The sequence below is a fragment of the Leptonychotes weddellii genome, chromosome 10 (assembly GCF_054177405.1).
Source record: "Leptonychotes weddellii isolate Sample4059 chromosome 10, ASM5417740v2, whole genome shotgun sequence".
NCBI classification, from domain to species: Eukaryota; Metazoa; Chordata; class Mammalia; order Carnivora; family Phocidae; genus Leptonychotes; species Leptonychotes weddellii.
In genome coordinates this window covers 28,060,303-28,078,038 of record NC_138378.1, presented here as the reverse complement: position 1 = coordinate 28,078,038, position 17,736 = coordinate 28,060,303, and the positions used below count along the sequence as shown (strand labels likewise).

Below are 17,736 nucleotides of genomic sequence, written 5' to 3'. Positions count from 1 at the left end.
CACAGTAAAAAATTTTTTTTAAAAACATCTGCCCAGTCTGCCAACTCATAAGTTGAACCCTTAAAACAAGGAGGTATTCAGCTAGAGAAAATGAGGATTTGCTATCTTATCCCATTTGCTATATGATTTGAATGAATATCTAATGCTATTTTAGTTTTCAAAGTTCAAAAGTTTGCAAGTTTTAAAAAAGATTTCAACCTCTGGTTATTTTTAAGTAGCGGAATATCTCTTGCATTTAATTACTTAATGTGCCTAATTTGTCTCATACTCGTTTATTATCATTTGGCACATTTATTATTAATCAATATTGAAACCTGTAAAATGATACAGAAGAGTATTTAATACCATCTAAAGGTGTACACAATATATAGAGAGAAGCTTATATGTTCTCTGCTTTTTAAGAGTATGTAATATATGCCTAGAAAAGGGCTTTTGAAGATTATGTATGAAAATATCAATAGTGATTATCCCTAAGTGGTGTGATAATGAATGATTTTTGTGTTTTCTTTTTGCTTTTTTGTATTTTATTAAAATGTCTTCTGAAGATGTGAAGAGAAATGTAAAATACCTTGTAAGGTTACCGTTGAAATTTTGCTTCTAAAATGTCTATTTAACGGTTTTGTTTCGGCACATAAGTTAGTCAATTTTTTTTTTAATAATTAAAAGAAAATTAGGAAGCATTTAGTTAGTAGTTAGTCCTTTAGGTGTACATAGGGAATCTTAGTTGATAGTTCATTTTTGTTTTTAAATTGCTGTAGATGTTAACATAGAAAGCTTTATTTTCCCTTTTAGTAAGAGAACTTGATAACAGAAGACAATATTAGAAGTTTTCACACTGTATGAGTTTATGAACTGTATGTTAACACATAAAGCTTTATTTTCCCTTTTAGTAAGAGGACTTGATAACAGAAGACTATTAGAAGTATGTATGAGTTTATGAACTGTAAGACTAGATTGTAGTTCCCTTTTTGTCAGACTTATTCTTCAAATTTACTCATGCACATGTACTTTCTTTTAGGGTTTTCCTGTGCGTTTTAGAAACACTGGTTACTATGATACAAGAAATCTGATGTTCTTCCTGTTATTTACTTACTATAATAAAGAACTTTGTTATGCCCTCTAGTTCCTTGTGATCATTGATCTTGAAGTACTTGTACCTACTATTCCTACTATCATAGAGTATAGGCTTTTCCCAAACACTTGGAGAGTTATTTGAGATGACTTTATTCAGTTATAATACCTCATTGACTGCTGACAACCAAGCATAAAGTATATTTGGTGTTAACTTTTATGGGAACAGAACATCAGCTAAATACGAAAATTTCTTTAAAACAATTTGGAGTATCGTAGGCAGATTTAAGAAAGGGTTTAAGATGGTTTTATGTTGCCAGTTTCATCTCCTTTTTCTCTGTTTACTGCCTCACTGTCCTTTTCTTCCAGCACTCATAATGTTTTGTGAGATGGTACATTCCTGATTTTTGACATATAATATTGATAAATAACAAGATGAATCTTTTGGTTTCATATTTAGTATAAGATTTAGGCCACAAACATCTAATGGAGTCATGGGTAGAAAATAAGATATAAGAAATTATTGCAGACGTTTAACTTTTAAATTGCAGACTATCGGTGGTCCATGCCAAGTCATAGTTCACAAGTGGGAGACTCATCTACAACCACGATCAATAACCCCTTTAGGTATGGGCATTAACTGCATCTGTTTGAGGCATATGCATAAAGTTACTAATATGCTGCACAATGGCTTAGTGGGATTTAATAAATTTTTATTCTAAAGTTTAAGGTCAATGCATTGTCAGTACTGCAAATTTCACTTAGCATATCATGGATCTTTTAAAACTAAACAGTTCTTAATTGCCTTTCTTCATAAACTTTGTTAGAAATGCTTGCCAAGTTATTTTTATTTGGGGGGATTAGATTAATTTATTGTGGAATATTTATTTTCATTTGGAGTAGTTAACAAAGTTTGTAAAAATAGCATTATTCTTGACTGAGCATCCACAGCTTTATTTGATTACTTGCTCAGAGAGCTTAGAGAACATTTGAGGAAAAAATTAATCCAAAACAAAGATTCTTAAATATTTAACTTTGAATTTAGTAAGAGCAATAGAATAAGTTAACCTATTTATTCTGTGTGGGTTTTTTTTAACTAGTAAATACTTGATTAAACTTGTATGAATGCATTCACATTTCTTGGTTGTAGCATACATATTTTCTTCCTGATTTACTTAAATACCTGCTGGCTGTGTTAAAATTGATACTCAGATAGTTGGTTTTATTTTGTTCTTGTTTTTGTTTTTTTTTTTCCCCTAAAACATCATTCAGTTTTCTTGTGCCAAAAAATGGCATTTCTCTTCATACAAGTATTTTTAAATGTCCTTTTCCATACGGAGATTAAAATTTGAAGTTCATTTCATATACATAAATTACCCACTTGGACTCATCTGTAAATTCACTCGTGCTGAGAACTGTATCTTTTAGTTTCTAGAGAAAATTAGAATTTAAAGATATTAAATGGCTTGCTAGTAGCTATCTTAGATTAGAAAGTAGTGAGAGATCCTGCTTTACCCTGTGGCAAGGACACGTCTTGTTTAAACAGATACTTCATTCCATCCTCTTTATTGGATTTTCTTTTTATGTTTTACTACATTTTTGATAGTATATTTAGAATTTTCATGAGTAGTGTACTTTAGAATTACAATAGTCCCATACTGAGGTTAGAAATTATTAGGTATTAAACATTTAAAAAATAATTTGCGTTTGGAAGCATCTTGCAGTTAAATATATTTTCTTATTGTGAGAAGTAGGATGTTTGTTTCTGGTCTTTTAAAAATTAATTTTATGCTTTTGGGAAACATAACCTCTAAACTTAAGAGCTGCGTGAAATCTACCAAGAATCTTTATTGGGAACTATCACACCTATTTTGACAAATATTTCAGACTTATATTTAAAGTTAAACTGGGAAAGGAAGTAGCAGGGAAGATCATTAGTGTTTTACTGAAGAGGGTGGGCTTACCAGCTTTTCTTATTTAGCTGAAATTTCTGTTAGAAGGGAATGTGCTAGCACTTATTCTTTTTGTAGTTCTTCACAGCTCTGTATATTCAGGTAAGTTTGTGCTGTTTCTAAAGCTTGTAGCTGGCTATAGAGAATAGTTGGGATTCGAGGAGAATTACATTTTAGATAAGTTCAGAATATGCACTACATAAGAATAAGCATTTTAATTGTGCCAAGACCTTTGGTTTAAAAAATCAACCAGGAGATATTGTTGTCCAGCAGCCTGTCTCATAAATTGGTGGGTGTAGAGGTTTGTTCCAGGGCCTCTAGAGCACCTCTCTGAGGAGTCTTCTTTCCCTTCCTTGTAACACCACGAATCATCACCAAGTCTGTAAGAACTTTTACTGTTTGATTACCTCCTTAAAAGGGAATTCTTGATTGAGGGCTACAATAAATATGCTTATTCACTTTGGGCTGCTTTTAAACTTTAGATTTCATATTTTAAAAATCCTTAATGTGGGTAATTTCTCAGTTGTTCATTCTGTATACATCATGAGTTTTAACTGGTTTTTTTATTTTCCTTCAATTCTAGAAAGTGAAATTATTATTGACGATGGACAATTTGGAATCCACAGTAAGTGAGACTTAAAGTTTTGACAATTTTTACTGATATGATTGAGATGTTACCTTACATTTCATTAGAAACAGCACAGGGAAATATGACTGTATGACACTGAAAATAGAGACTAGATCCAAGAAACAAGTACATTCTGTTAAATAATAGTTTCCAGTATAATCCTTAAGCTTTAAAAAATTTTATCCTTTTGGTTTTTCACTGGTGACTTCAGGTGTATGAATTAATATACTTAATTTAAGAATATACTTAACTGTTAACATATCATCACTTTTTAACCCTTATGTTTAGTATTAATGTTTCTAAACATTCTAAACTCTTTTAGGCTAGGTTTGTGCATTTTGTGTGTATATGCATTTACAGTAAAATCCAGATTGAGCAAAATGTTCCAGTAATTCTCCTGAGACTTTAACAATTAATTTAGAGTAGAATAGACAATCCTTTTACTTCTGAGTATGTTGAAAATGTCATGCATTCATTTATTTTTCTGCTTCACTAAATACTTTATTCTGAGGGTTCACGTTGTCTTCGGTGACTGGAATTCTCACAGTAGAATAGTGTTATCATGCTAGAGCTGCATTTTTATTTTAGATCATATACTATAGAAGTCAAAGATATAAAGGGGGTGAGCAGAATGTGTGCTTGCACTGACTGTGAACCAGAGATAAATTGCTGATACTAGGTGCCTATGTTTATGCACCTGAGAAATGTACATGCTTTGGCAATATTTGGATAGGAATTAAGCTTCTTTTCCTTAATTTTATTTGGGATTATTTATATAACATTATAAGGTAGTCTAAAATACTTGCATAGCTTTGGTTTTAGTGCTTTAGAGTCTTGTTCTGTTTATTTACAAAAGATGGTATTTATGCTACATGTTTTAGAGAGCTTGTTGGGTGGAGAAGTAGCTTTCTCATGTCCTTAACTGTAAGGCATGACATCATATTCCTCTATTGTATGTTAATATCTATGCAGTTACAAAGGCAGGCATTTCTTTCCTCTTTTGTAGTTCTCTTAAACTCAGCTTTAGTTAGCTGTCAAGATGGAAAACCATCTCTCCAACTTTGTCCATTTCTGAGAACAGTTTAAAATTAAGAGAGGATGGTGGTTTCTCTTTATTTTTAAAATTTGATAATTATTGAAACTTTTAAAGTTATACCTAAAGAGAAAAACTTGTTTTTTTTTAAGTCCTGTTGATAAAAAAGGTCCAAAACAGTTGACAGCTTTCTGGTATTTATGAACATTTTATGACATATGTTAGCAGGAAACTTCAAGTTAAATAATGTTAACACAGTGTTATCACAATCCTGCCATTTATGTTAGAACTTATAAAGGCGAGAATAAAAAATTGGCTCACGGTTTTGTTCTTAACCTTCTCATGTCTCAAGCTCCAGCTTTAGTGGTAGAACTAATTTCAGCTGAATAGCTCATATGACGCTTTGGAAGTGTGACAGTGGCCCTCCGTGGAACAACCGCTAGGTTAGAGCCAGTGAGGAATGTGGTATTCTTTCAGAAATTGATGCTATTACCTCGATAATGGACTCAGTACGAAATTTTAATTTCCTTAAGTTGTTAAATGTGGCTGCTTGTTAACATTGAACTTTTTTCCCCCCTACTTCATATAAAAGTTTTTGAGTGATAAATTTAAGACTACCTGTGTGTTTGCTTTGGAGAGAAGTTCCAGTGATACATAAACTGTGTGTATTAAAATGTGAACATGAACTAGATTGTTTCAAAAAAGTATGTATAATAATTACTGTTCTTCATATTTACTCTGCCAGATGGTGTTGAAACTCTGGATTCTGGATGGCTGACATGTCAGACTGAAATAAGATTACGTTTGCATTATTCTGAAAAACCTCCTGTCTCAATAACAAAGAAAAACTTAAAAAAATCTAGATTTAGGTATGACCATGTGTATTTGTTACTTAGGCTACTTATTTTTACTAATGCTGTAGATTTCTGACCCATTTGTTTTTAGCCTTTAAGTGTATAAACTAAGAACATAACACACTTATAGGTGTTATATTTTCTTATTGAAGGGTCTTGTGAGAGTGAACTGCTTCCCTGACTCAGATTGTTCCAGTTAAACTGGAATTCTCTTAGTATTAATTGCTAAATTTGAAACCAGAAAATTTTCTTTCTATATAGATAAGTGATTTCCAAGTGTATGTATCTTTGTGGTTTCTACCATTCAAAATTTCTTTTTTTTTTTTTTTTTAGGATTTTGTGTTTATTTATTTGAGAGAGAGCGAGTGAGAGAGAGAGAGAGAGAGAGAAAGCATGTATGTGAGCTGGGGGAGGAGCAGAGGGAGAGGGACAAGCACATTCCGTGCCGAGATCCCATGATCCTGAGATCATGACTTTAACTGAAACCAAGAGTTGGACACTTAACCTGCTGAGCCACCTAGGTGCCCCCATTTAAAATTTCTTAGTGTAGCAATAGTTTGTTTTAAAATTGATATGACAGAAATGAATTTGTGCTAAATGAGGGGATAATGGTATAAACAGAGAAAAATGATTATTGGAAATATACTTTGGTGTTCTAAAGTGTTCCTGTGGCTTGAAAATGAAAATTTCATGAAGAAAGGTAGCAGTGATCATGGCAGTTCCAGATTAGTTTCTTCTTACTCCTATATTAAGAATAGATTTCAAGCTTTGTGTAAATAGCTACATAGTGAGTAACTTTATTTTTTTGTAACGTCATCATACATACCTTTAAGTGAGCTGGCTTCTCAATGACCCAGGCAGCCCTATCATTTGAGTTTTTATAATTTACGGACTGAGAGTTGTAAGTCTTGGTATGTAAGGCATCCTTTTCTGACAATGTCAGGGCTGGGTTGAAAGGGCCATTTTCAGCAACTGAAGTAATTAATAATACAATACTTAGTGTCTTTGTCATAAAACTTACAAGATACTACAGGTAATAACCCATAAATTGCTTAAATACTGTAGTACTTAATCCCAGTCATAAAATTAAAAAGGGAAAGGGTGAGTAACACTTCACAGTCCTTTGCATTGGTTGTTCTGAGAGGAAGTGGAAGGTTTTGGGTGTACCTTATCTTTGTGCATAGCGTATCTAGGCCTTTTTCATACATAATTGAATCCTTTTTTCTTCTAAACTTTAAATTTATTTATTTATTTATTTATTTGAGAGAGAGAGCACCCACATGAGCCCTCCCACCCCCCCCCCCCGCTGGGGGGCGGGGGAGGGGCAGACTGGGTGGCTCAGTCAAGCCTCTTGAGTTTGGCTCATGTACTGATCTCATGGTGGTGAGATTTGGCTCTGCGCTTGGGGTGGAGTGTGTTTAACATAATTGAATCTTATTTACATGTGAAAAGAAACAAATTGTGTTACAGCTATAAAGTGTCTTAGAATAAGAACTTGAGGGGTGCCTGGGTGGCTCAGATGGTTGGGCGCGTGCCTTCCACTTGGGTTGTGGTCCCTGCTCAGCGGGGAGCCTGCTTATCCCTCTCCCTCTGCTGATCCCCCTGCTTGTGCTCTCTCTCTCTCTGTCAAATAAATAAAATCTTAAAAAAAAAAAAAGAAAAAGAGTAAGACCTTAAAATAAGGATGACTGTAGAAGATAAAGATAAACCAGATGGTTGGTTAGGCTTATGAGGATTTTTTTCTTTCTTGACTTTAGTTAAGAAATTAATAGATAATTAATGGTTGGGTTCTGCTTGCAAATTTCTGATTGCAAATGCATACTGAGTCCTATACCATTCTTGTTTATATAGAAGTTATTTTGAGTGTTAGTATATATTATTGTGTTAATCAGGTTTAAATTGGAATATTTTTGTATAACCAAACTTTGGTGGACTCTACAATAAGTAACTGATTGCTATTGAAATAATTGTGTATGGGGTACCTGGCTGGCTCAGTCTGAAGAGTATGTGACTCTTGATCTCAGGGTCGTGAATTTGAGCCCAGTGTTGGGTGTAGAGATTACTAAAAAATATATATAATAGTAATATAAACTATTAAAAAATTGTGTGTAACTAGAAATTTGTGTTCTGACCACCTTTCCCCCCCAAATTTGTATTTAGTGATAAACTAAACCTCCATGAGGTAGGAAATAAATTGATCTGCAAGAATATCAGGACTTTAAAAACTTAGCAACAGCTTATGCATTTTATTTATTTTTTAAAGATTTTATTTATTTTTTTTGACAGAGAGAGAGAGAGACAGCGAGAGAGGGAATATAAGCAAGGGGGAGTGGGAGAGGGAGAAGCAGGCTTCCTGCTGAGCAGGGAGCCCGATGCAGGGCTTGATCCCAGGACCCTGGGATCATGACCTGAGCCGAAGGCAGATGCTTACAACTGAGCCACCCAGGTGCCCCCAGCTTATGCATTTAAATAAAATATTAAACATGCTGTTCTTTCTAATGAGAAAGAACCAGCAAGTTTGTTGGTTTTTTTAATTATCACCAAGTTTTAAGCAAGTTTCTCCTTCAGTCGACTCTATCAATAAGTGGAAAGACAGATTATAACCACTATAGAGCTATTTGAAGAAAACCTTTAACTTAAATGACTAAAATTTGTTGATAAATCCCTTTAAACTTGAATTTTTTTTTTTTTTGGTAAATGCACATTGCTGTTAGCAGAATAGTTATTTTTATCTTTGTGCCTTATTGCTTATTTATTACTGTCCAAATGTGATCTCTCTTCATATATCCTGGTAGAGAATGTTCCTTCAGATTCACTAATAGAATCAGTTATCCAGAACTATTCTTTTTTTTTAAATTTCTTTTATTTTTTAAAGATTTTATTTATTTCTTTGAGAGAGAGAGCAAGAAAGAGAGAGAGCACGAGCCGGGTGGAGGGGCAGGGAGCCCCATGTGGGGCTCGAAACCAGGACCCTGACATCATGACCTGAACTGAAGGTAGATGCTTAACTGACTAAGCCACCCAGGTGCCCTGTTTGTTTCATTTAAAAAGTACTTCTATGTAAATACATACACACATGTAAAAAGTGTGCATGCATACAAATAAACATTTAATGCAGTATATCTTTTTTTAATAATGTACTTTTCACAGAATACCTGGACTCACTGTGGTAAGGTAGAAGAAAGGTGAAAATTTTTAATTTACAGCCTCCAACTCTATAGTCTTTTTATGTACACTAACAGAATATGATTCAGTTTGGTGCTTGTTTTATACATATATTCTTTTGTGAGACTTTTCAAAAGAAGTTGAGATAGCCAGTTACAAATGAGATAATAGTAATGGTTCTATAGAAAAAGAGTTACTGAAAACAACCTTAGGCATAATGAGCATTTATCTTGTTTTAATTCCTTGCAGAAGTATATGTAGATAAAAACATCAGTATATTATAAAACACACTAATGCCTTAACCAGTAGTATGTGTAGTCTTGTATAATACCGTATTTTTGTTACTTGAAGGATTAGCATATTCAGGGAGCACTTTTTAAAGTTGGCATTTAGGTAACACTTGTATAAGTTTTCCTTTTCCATTTTTTTGCATTTCATTATTTTTTCCATTTGTGTAGGGTAAAGCTGACACTAGAGGGCTTGGAAGAAGATGATGATGATAGGGTATCTCCCACTGTTCTTCACAAAATGTCCAACAGCCTAGAGATATCCTTAATAAGTGACAATGAGTTCAAGTGCAGGCATTCACAGCCAGAGTGTGGGTATGGCTTGCAGCCCGATCGTTGGACAGAATACAGCATACAGACAATGGAACCAGATAACCTGGAACTAATATTTGATTTTTTTGAGGTGAGTAATTATTTCACAGAGGGAGTTGAGCAAGAGTGCAGGCATGGGTTTATTTTTATATGTTTTGATTTTTATTTTAGTCTGAGTGTAAACCCATGATTCATACATCCTTTCAGATGTTTGTCTATACATTTTAGCAGGCTTAAAAAACCTGGAGTTGATAGACTCAAGTACTATAAAAAAAATTCAGCTGAATTGATGTTTTACAACAAGACCAGATGTCTTAATATCTGTGCCTGTTCTTTTTTTTTTTTTTTTTAAACCAACGTGGGGCTTGTACTCACAACCTCGAGATCAAGAGTTGCGTGATCGACTGAGCCAGCCAGGTGTCCCTGTGCCTATTCTAAATATAAATGAATAATATCCAAAGGAGCCTCCAAGAATAGAGGGACGAGTGGACGTATGACTCTTGATGGGCCGCCCAGTGTAACTAACATGATTGAGTCCTCCTCATGACTGAAGTCTGTGGTTTATTGAGGCATTTTTATAATAAGAATTCCTAACAGCGGACTCATTTTTACAACTTTGCTTGATAGTATAAATATGTAGCCAAAAAGAGTTGCTATGAAGATTGTGCCAGGTTGTTCAGAATCTGCTACCAGCTTTCCAGAGCTCCCGCGACTCAACATGAGAGCCCTCTGGCTTGGGGCGTTCAGGGGTTCTCGTCTTCATAAGTCAGGCTGGGTCCTTGGCTAAGGTCCTCGCTTTACTGTGCCCAGGTAGTGGTTCTGTGTACTGCTTTCCTTAGGCTCTGGCTCTTTGGCACTTCCACTCCCATTTCCATTAGACGAGAGACCTAGCCACAGTTTTGTGAAAATAGCAGAATACAGGATGGATTTAAACCCACAAGTAACATTTGTTACACTTGTTAAAATCATTATAGTCTTTGAATTATTTAATTTGATGATGCCTTTATGCATCGCCTTTGCAACTGGCTTTTTGTATGAAAAAGCTTTTTGCATTGTATGAAATTTAAAGTGTTTCCTTTCAAAAAGCTATAATAAAGAATTTTATTTTTAAAAAACCTGTAATTCGATCTTACCCAAGTAATAAGATCTGTGAGACTTTATTGTAAAAATGTGAGGTTTTGGTTGAATGTTTCCTTATTTCTTAAGGACCTATCTTTTAATACTCTCTTAAACGTCCTAACTTGCTTTTCATTTGTTTAGCAGTTTTGGAAATACTATTTTATTCATAGACTAGGCTGATAAAATATCCAGTGTAATCTCCAAATGAGTATTCAGTTTCCTAGAGAGTTAATTATCCCTTTATGTTCTCTGTGGTAATTCGTTTTTAGAGAATATAATACACATTAACAGCTCACTACAGGTGTATTTTAGTCTTTGAATATGAAGAGACTTAGACACTTTGTCAGTGTTTTAAATTCATCTGATACATGTTAAAAGATCAGAAGTGCCAATCAACAGAATTATGACTAATAAAGTACCATATAAAATCTTAAAATATTATATACTAAAAGAAAATGTATCATTTATTTTACAAAGAGTCTTATCTAAATTACCTGAATATAAATTTGATTCCTATTTATTATTGATCTTCCTCAATAGATTCTGAATTAATTTTAAGGGAGTTTTTTGATCTTTAAATGGGAAATACTGAAGTGTAAGAATGTGGATTATTTTAAACCTCATTTTTTATTTCAGGAAGATCTCAGTGAACATGTAGTTCAGGGTGATGCCCTTCCTGGACATGTAGGGACAGCGTGCCTCTTATCATCCACCATTGCCGAGAGTGGGAAGAGTGCTGGAATTCTTACTCTTCCCATCATGAGCAGAAATTCCAGAAAAACAATAGGCAAAGTGAGAGGTAAGCTGGGAGAAACAGAAGGGCCCTTTATAAATGAGCAAAGGTTAGGTTCGAATTTTAGTTAGCTTCAAATTGAGTTTTTGAGAATGGCGTTAAGTTAATAATTTGTTTTTGGAATATTAACTACTACAATAGCAATAAGGGACATCTGTGAAATTTTCTGGAAGCTTTACTGTGAATCAGTTTTGACTTGTTTTCTATTTAATAGAGATTGATAAAGTTGATTCGAGGGATATTTAAACGTAAATACCATTTAAATGCTCATCGTGGCCTTTTTAATCAGCTTTATCTTTATTTCTGCCCCCTTTTTTTCTATGGAAGTTGACTATATAATTATTAAGCCATTACCAGGATACAGTTGTGACATGAAATCTTCATTTTCCAAGTATTGGAAGCCGAGAACACCATTGGATGTTGGACATCGAGGTGCAGGGAATTCTACAACAACTGCTCAGTAGGTTGAATATTTGAGCGGTATTTAGCATTTGGTAGCTTGCGCATGATAAGGTTCCGTTGGTTTGGCCCACTAAAGGTCAAAGGATCCCTTTATTACCTGGGATTTAATGTAATTTAAATTAAGTAGAGACTAACTCACTCGTAAGACTCTGTCTGGTCAGTGTCTCTAATATCTACCGAACTCTGATGCCAAGAGGGACATTAAAAAGAGAAGGCCGAGGAAAAGCTTGATGCAGGAAGCAGCCTGAATCTCAGTGTGTGTTGTGGTCCCAACCTTTGGCATGCTTCCCTCTCTGGGTCTCGGTTTCCTCACCCGTTCTTGGTATCATTTCCATGCTGCCGACCTGCTGGGTGTCAGCCTTTTCCCATTCCCCCGGTCGGCCAGGATTAAGTGCTCTGAGGCACCATTGCAAGGGGCAAGTCTCTGTGTCTCTTCTACTTTATGCCACTGCAAAAGATTGTTTTCCTTGAGTGGTCACCTCACTTGGGGAGGTATGTGTGGGTGTGGGATAAGTTTATATTCAGTTTATAAGTACCTGCAGTCATTAGAGCTTGCATTTATGGAATAAATGCATATACCCACCAAGTGATGGTCACAGTCTTAATTTGGGGATGGCAGAAGGAGCTTCAGCATAGAGAATATTGAACTGTTTCCATTGTTAAAGATATAGTTGGCTTTTTTTTTTTAAAGATTTTATTTATTTATTTGAGAGGAAGAGGGACAAGCAGACTCCCCCCATGCACAGAGCCTGATGTCAGCAGGGCTCCATCCCAGGACCCTGAGATCCTGACCTGAACCTAAGTCAGATGCTTAACGACTGAGCCATCCAGGCACCCCACTTGGCTTTATTACATTTGTTTTCTTTATCTTGTCTATAGTGGATGATAACTGTATTTCTATATATTTCTTCTCTTTCAGGCTTGCTAAAGTTCAAGAAAATACTATTGCTTCTTTAAGAAATGCTGCTAGTCATGTAAGTGACCTTCTCTTTTTTTGAACAACTTGGGATCGTTGGTTCAAAGATAGCAAAGTAGAGAAATGTGGGCTTGGGGAATCTTCCATTAATAGCTTAAAAAGGTTAAGTAGGTTAAAAATGCATGCTTCTTCTGAATATGATTCTAAGCGAAGATAAAGTATCTCTGAGCATTTGTTTTTAGATTCTTGGTGAAGATTGTGATGAAAACTATAGAATCATTAGCATGTTTGAGATTACAGGTTTTTTTGTTTGTTTGTTTTAAAAGATTTTATGTATTGAGAGAGAGAGCCAGAGAGCATAAGCAGGGGGAGGGGCAGAGGGAGACTCCGGGAGAAGCAGACTCCCCGCTTAGCAGGGAGCCCAACGTGGGGCTCAATCCCAGGACCCTGGGATCATGACCTCAGGCAAAGGCAGATGTTCCACCGACAGAGCCACCCAGGAGCCCCTGAGATTACAAGTTTTGAGTGATTGGAACAAGAAAAACAATCCCCATTAAGCAATGCTTTTCATTAACTGAGTATTGTGTTCACTCAGATACTTTGGAAATAATGCTTACAGAAGGATTTGATGGTGGTTTTAGGTAACGCTTAAGTCTGTCAGTTTATGTCCTGCATACCAACTTGATTATATTAAATTTCTTAATTCCTTTTATCCATTTATAAAAGGTTAGAGTCCGTTTTTTAGCTTTCAGTTTTTTTCAGCAACTACAACTTGACTTTTTTTTTTTAAAGATTTTATTTATTTATTCATGAGAGACAGAGAGAAACAGAGGGAGAAGCAGGCTCCCAAGGAGCGGGAAGCCCGATGCGGGACTCGATCCCAGGACCCTGGGATCATGACCTGAGCCGAAGGCAGATGCTTAACCATCTGAGCCACCCAGGCGCCCTATAACTTGACATTTTTAATGAAGAACCTGAGATTCCCCTGTCTCCCCCTGCTGCCTTGTACCTGACTGAAAAACCTCATGCTCTAAAGTTAAACTAGGGGGGAAATGGAGAACAGCTCATTCTTTAATTTTTATTTTCTCCACAGTGTTCTCCACGTGCCTTACACTTTGCCTTTTTAAATAGTTCAGCAAGTAAACTTGATTAGTGTGATGTTTAATTTTATTACTTATATGAGCAAACATCTATTCTAAGACATGCTTTTTTCATATTTGAGCATCTCTACAATTGGTTAGGGTTTTACAACTTTCTTAGCCTTGCATCCTGGTGTCATGGGCAGCATTTTTTCCCCTTTTAGTGGTATATGAAGCATATTATAATTCATGACATTTTATTTTAGTGTTTAAAAATATTAATAGTGGATTCTTCTGTCTTTTGTTGAAAGGATGATATTAAATCTATGAGTGTTGGGGGCTCTAGTTCATTATTTGGAACCAGTTTCAGTTCATTGTAGCTAACTATTCTAAACATTGGTTTATTAGCTGTAAACACATGAAGATCCTGCTAAGGAACTTTAGTGTCTACATGTCCTTTTTTTTTTTTTTTTTTTTTTTAAAGAGAGGGAGGTGGGAAGAGGCAGCAGTAGAGGGAGGAGAGAATCTTAAGCGGCTAGCACAGAGTCCGACACAGGGCTCGATCTCACAACCCTGAGATCATGACCCGAGCCCAAATCAAGAGTCAGTTACTTAACTGCCTGAGCCACCCAGGCATCCCTCCGTGCCTTTTGAGAGAAAATTTCATTAAGCTTTTTTTCTTCCATGTTCTGTTGAGATCCTTTGTAAGTCATAAGGATCACATTTTAGAATGCCATATGCTAGTTATTAATGACTTGTTTATTTTAATGTTAAAAACATATCCTTGAAGGGGTTCTGATATGTTATTGGCTTTTTTCTTAAAGCTCACACATGGATTTTGGGATCAGGTTTTCTCTTGCAGTAAAATTATCTTCCAAAGGGTGGTGATGCTGTAAAGTTAAACATTTAAACTACAGAGCTATAATTTGTTTAATCAATATAACTAAGGATGCTACGGTTTGTTCTCTTCGGTAGAAACGCTTTTTTTGTTATTGTCTTGTTTTATAGCACTAGAAGGAGCTAAACTTATTTCCTGTTTCAGAAGTCATCAAGGAAATATGCTTCGATTCTAGTCTGTGATTCACATGTGCTCACAAGTTGGACACCCCTCTGTGACCTAAAGCTTGGGGAGGGGTGGAAGCATGTCATCTGTCCTTACACAAGCACTTCTCTGGGCTGCAGGAACATAGAATGTTCACACCTTGTTTCCTTTGATCCCAGCCAGCTCTCTTTCAGTGAATGCACACCTTTGTGGGTCAGTTTATGTTCTCAGCTTTATTTGGATTAATTCCTATGTCAGAATGGGTCCGACTTGGAAATATGCAGCCTTAACTCATCCTCGTCATCCTCCCTCCTGTTGAGGCTCTGTCAGGAGATTGGGCTTGTGCAGGGCCGTTCTTGACCCCCTTGCAGCTTTCTGTCTTTTCAGCAGCACCTGTCATTTCCTCTTGACTCTGCTTTTGGGGTTTTTCCAGGAAAAGCTGGAAGATGTGCCGCTCAAGTGCACCAGGGTGCAGAGCGGAGACATTGCGGCTTTTTCCTTTCCCTCCTCAGCTTTGAGGGTCAGCTGTCTGGCCACGGAACTTTGGGGCAGTATGGCACAAGCTGGTCCCGCTGCCTGTTTCTGGCAGGCTCCATTTCTGCTAAGGGCAGCAGCAGAGGTCACAGGCTGGCCACTGTCACAGAGTGGCCCTGGGGTGTGTTCAGGTGGATCAGTGTGCCCATGTTTTTGCCGGGAAAAAATTGCTTGTGCTGTCATAACGAAGAACAATAAAAAAATTATAAGAGAAGAAATTACTTTTTAGCGAAAGCTTGAAGCATAACATTAATTCATGAGGAAGTTTTTTTGTTTTGTGTACAGGTCTATGAGTTTATAGTGAACAGTGAATTTCTTATATCCTTGTAGTTTTCAATGTATTGTGGGCCAGATAATGTTTTTCAAGTACCTGTTTCCTTTATTTCTGTTAGGGTGCAGCCTTTGTGGAATTTGATGTACATCTTTCAAAAGATTTTGTGCCTGTGGTGTATCATGATCTTACCTGTTGTTTGACAATGAAAAAGGTATGTTGAAATTCCTTCCATTTCATTTTATTTATTTTTTAAGGGGGGGGAGGGGAGAGAGAATCTTAAGCAGACTCCGTGCCCAACGCAGAGCCTGACACGGGGCTCGATCTCACACCCCTGAGATCATGACCTGAGCCAAAATCAAGAGTTGGTCGCTTACCGGCCTTAGCCACCCTAGTGCCCCAAAATTCCTTCATTTTAAACTCTTACAGTTAGATAGGTTTAAATGCTAGGAAGTTTGTTTTACATATATGTGTAGAGTTATTTATTAGGGTTGATCAATTCATTTTTTTGGTCAATTACTGCCAATTCTTTCCTCTGTCAAGCTCCCACAACATCGAGAGAGTAAGGAGATGGGAATAATAATTGCCTAGAGTGGGGTCTCTGTATTGCTGATTTGCTTTCTTCTACTATCTAACAAAAGGACCTTCCAGGTGGCTTCTGTATCAGTCTGCCACTGTTCTGTATTGAAGCAAGGGAGGAAGCTGTCAGAGTGTCTGTTTTCTAGCCTCCCTTCTATTTCTGCTTCAAGCTTTTCCTCAGATTAATAGGTTAGTATGATTTGGCCAAAAAGAGAAGAGCCACAGTGGAAAAGCACTTTGGAGCCAGATAGTGGAGGGCCTCAGGAAAGGGGTGTAGATTTAGGAGCTAGGAAGATGTGACAGACTTTTGAGTGAAGAAGGGAAATGTTCAGAACTAAACCTCTAGATGTAAGTACCTGATGTAAGGGGAATTTAAGAGGACAGAGACTAGAGACAGGGGGAGTGGTAATGTGGCCAAAGATACAGTAAGCCTGGACCAGTGTGGAGATAGAATGGAGAATGGCACGATGGAGGAGAAAGTCCAGAAGGAGATTTGAAAATATATATTGTTTCTTAAAAATTGTAATCGTTGTGTGAACATAATTGTGATAATTGCATAGTGCTTAAACTTTAGTGTACAAATTAACCAAGTGATTTCTTAACTTAAACTAGGAGGGGGCGCCTGGGTGGCTCAGTCGTTAAGCGTCTGCCTTCGGCTCAGGTCATGATCCCAGGGTCCTGGGATGGAGCCCCGCGTCAGGCTCCCTGCTAGGTGGGAAGCCTGCTTCTCCCTCTCCCTCTCCCACTCCCCCTGCTTGGGTTCCCTCTCTCTCTGTCAAATAAATAAATAAAATCTTCAAAAAAAAAAATAATCTGGCAAATATACAACTCTTAAAAAAAAAAAAAAAACTTAAACTAGGAGGGTTCATTTGGCATTTTCTATAAAACTATTGGGTATCATTTTCCACTGAGGTGATTTAAAGTTAAGGCTAGTGTGCTAACATATAGGACACTCTACCAGACACAGTTGTTGTAGTATATATGGCCAGGTGCCTGGCTCTGCCTGCTCATGGATTTGAATCCGTCATGGGGGTTTGGAATACTATGATGTATGGAAAAGCACGCTTCCACTTCTAGAAGTGGACCCTGCTGTTTTTGCATATGTGAAGGGGCTAGGCTGTAAGTCTTTGTTGGTAGACCATAGGGGCTGACCGTTCTCTTCCATAGTCTTAGGAGAGAGAGGGAAGGAGATGCACCTACTTAGATAATAGAGGTAAAATAACTTAGTAGAAAAGCAGCAGATTGTTTTGCTCTGGGGAAAAAAATCAATGCAAAAGTGGAACAGGAAGAAATGGAGCAGTAAAGATCTTCGTAACCAAGATTGAGGTCAATCAAGCTGTAATTTCAAAAAATCTATGAGTTAATTGAAAAGTATCACTGATCCGGTTTTCACCAGACTTTGTCTTGCTCTTAAGTTGAACCTGGATGAGTTAGAGAATGAAAGTAACAAATTGTATGTATTTTTAGTTTTAATTTTTAAGCTGGTATTTTCCTTAACAAAATCAATTCATGTTCATTGTAGAACTGCAGAAGATTATGACATGAAAAAGAAATCTTCCTTTCCCCTTTCTCCTTGGTCACACTTCCTTACTCTTAACAGTTTCTTGTGTGTCCTCTAGAAGAGCCTTATGCACAGGTT

At 36.4% G+C, this 17,736-nt stretch overlaps 1 protein-coding gene across 4 annotated transcripts in view; it reads left to right on the top strand.

Moving 5' to 3' along the window:
• The window catches only part of GPCPD1 (glycerophosphocholine phosphodiesterase 1), a 54,133-nt gene that overhangs the window by 17,951 nt on the left and 18,446 nt on the right, over window positions 1-17,736 (top strand). For all 4 annotated transcript variants that reach the window (XM_081833197.1, XM_081833196.1, XM_081833195.1 and 1 more), the window contains exons 5-12: window positions 1,623-1,698; window positions 3,607-3,648; window positions 5,430-5,553; window positions 9,162-9,393; window positions 11,058-11,220; window positions 11,542-11,674; window positions 12,596-12,650; window positions 15,640-15,732. In XM_081833197.1, coding sequence (XP_081689323.1) covers window positions 1,623-1,698; window positions 3,607-3,648; window positions 5,430-5,553; window positions 9,162-9,393; window positions 11,058-11,220; window positions 11,542-11,674; window positions 12,596-12,650; window positions 15,640-15,732 — 918 coding nt within the window. The remainder of the gene's footprint in view (window positions 1-1,622; window positions 1,699-3,606; window positions 3,649-5,429; window positions 5,554-9,161; window positions 9,394-11,057; window positions 11,221-11,541; window positions 11,675-12,595; window positions 12,651-15,639; window positions 15,733-17,736) is intronic.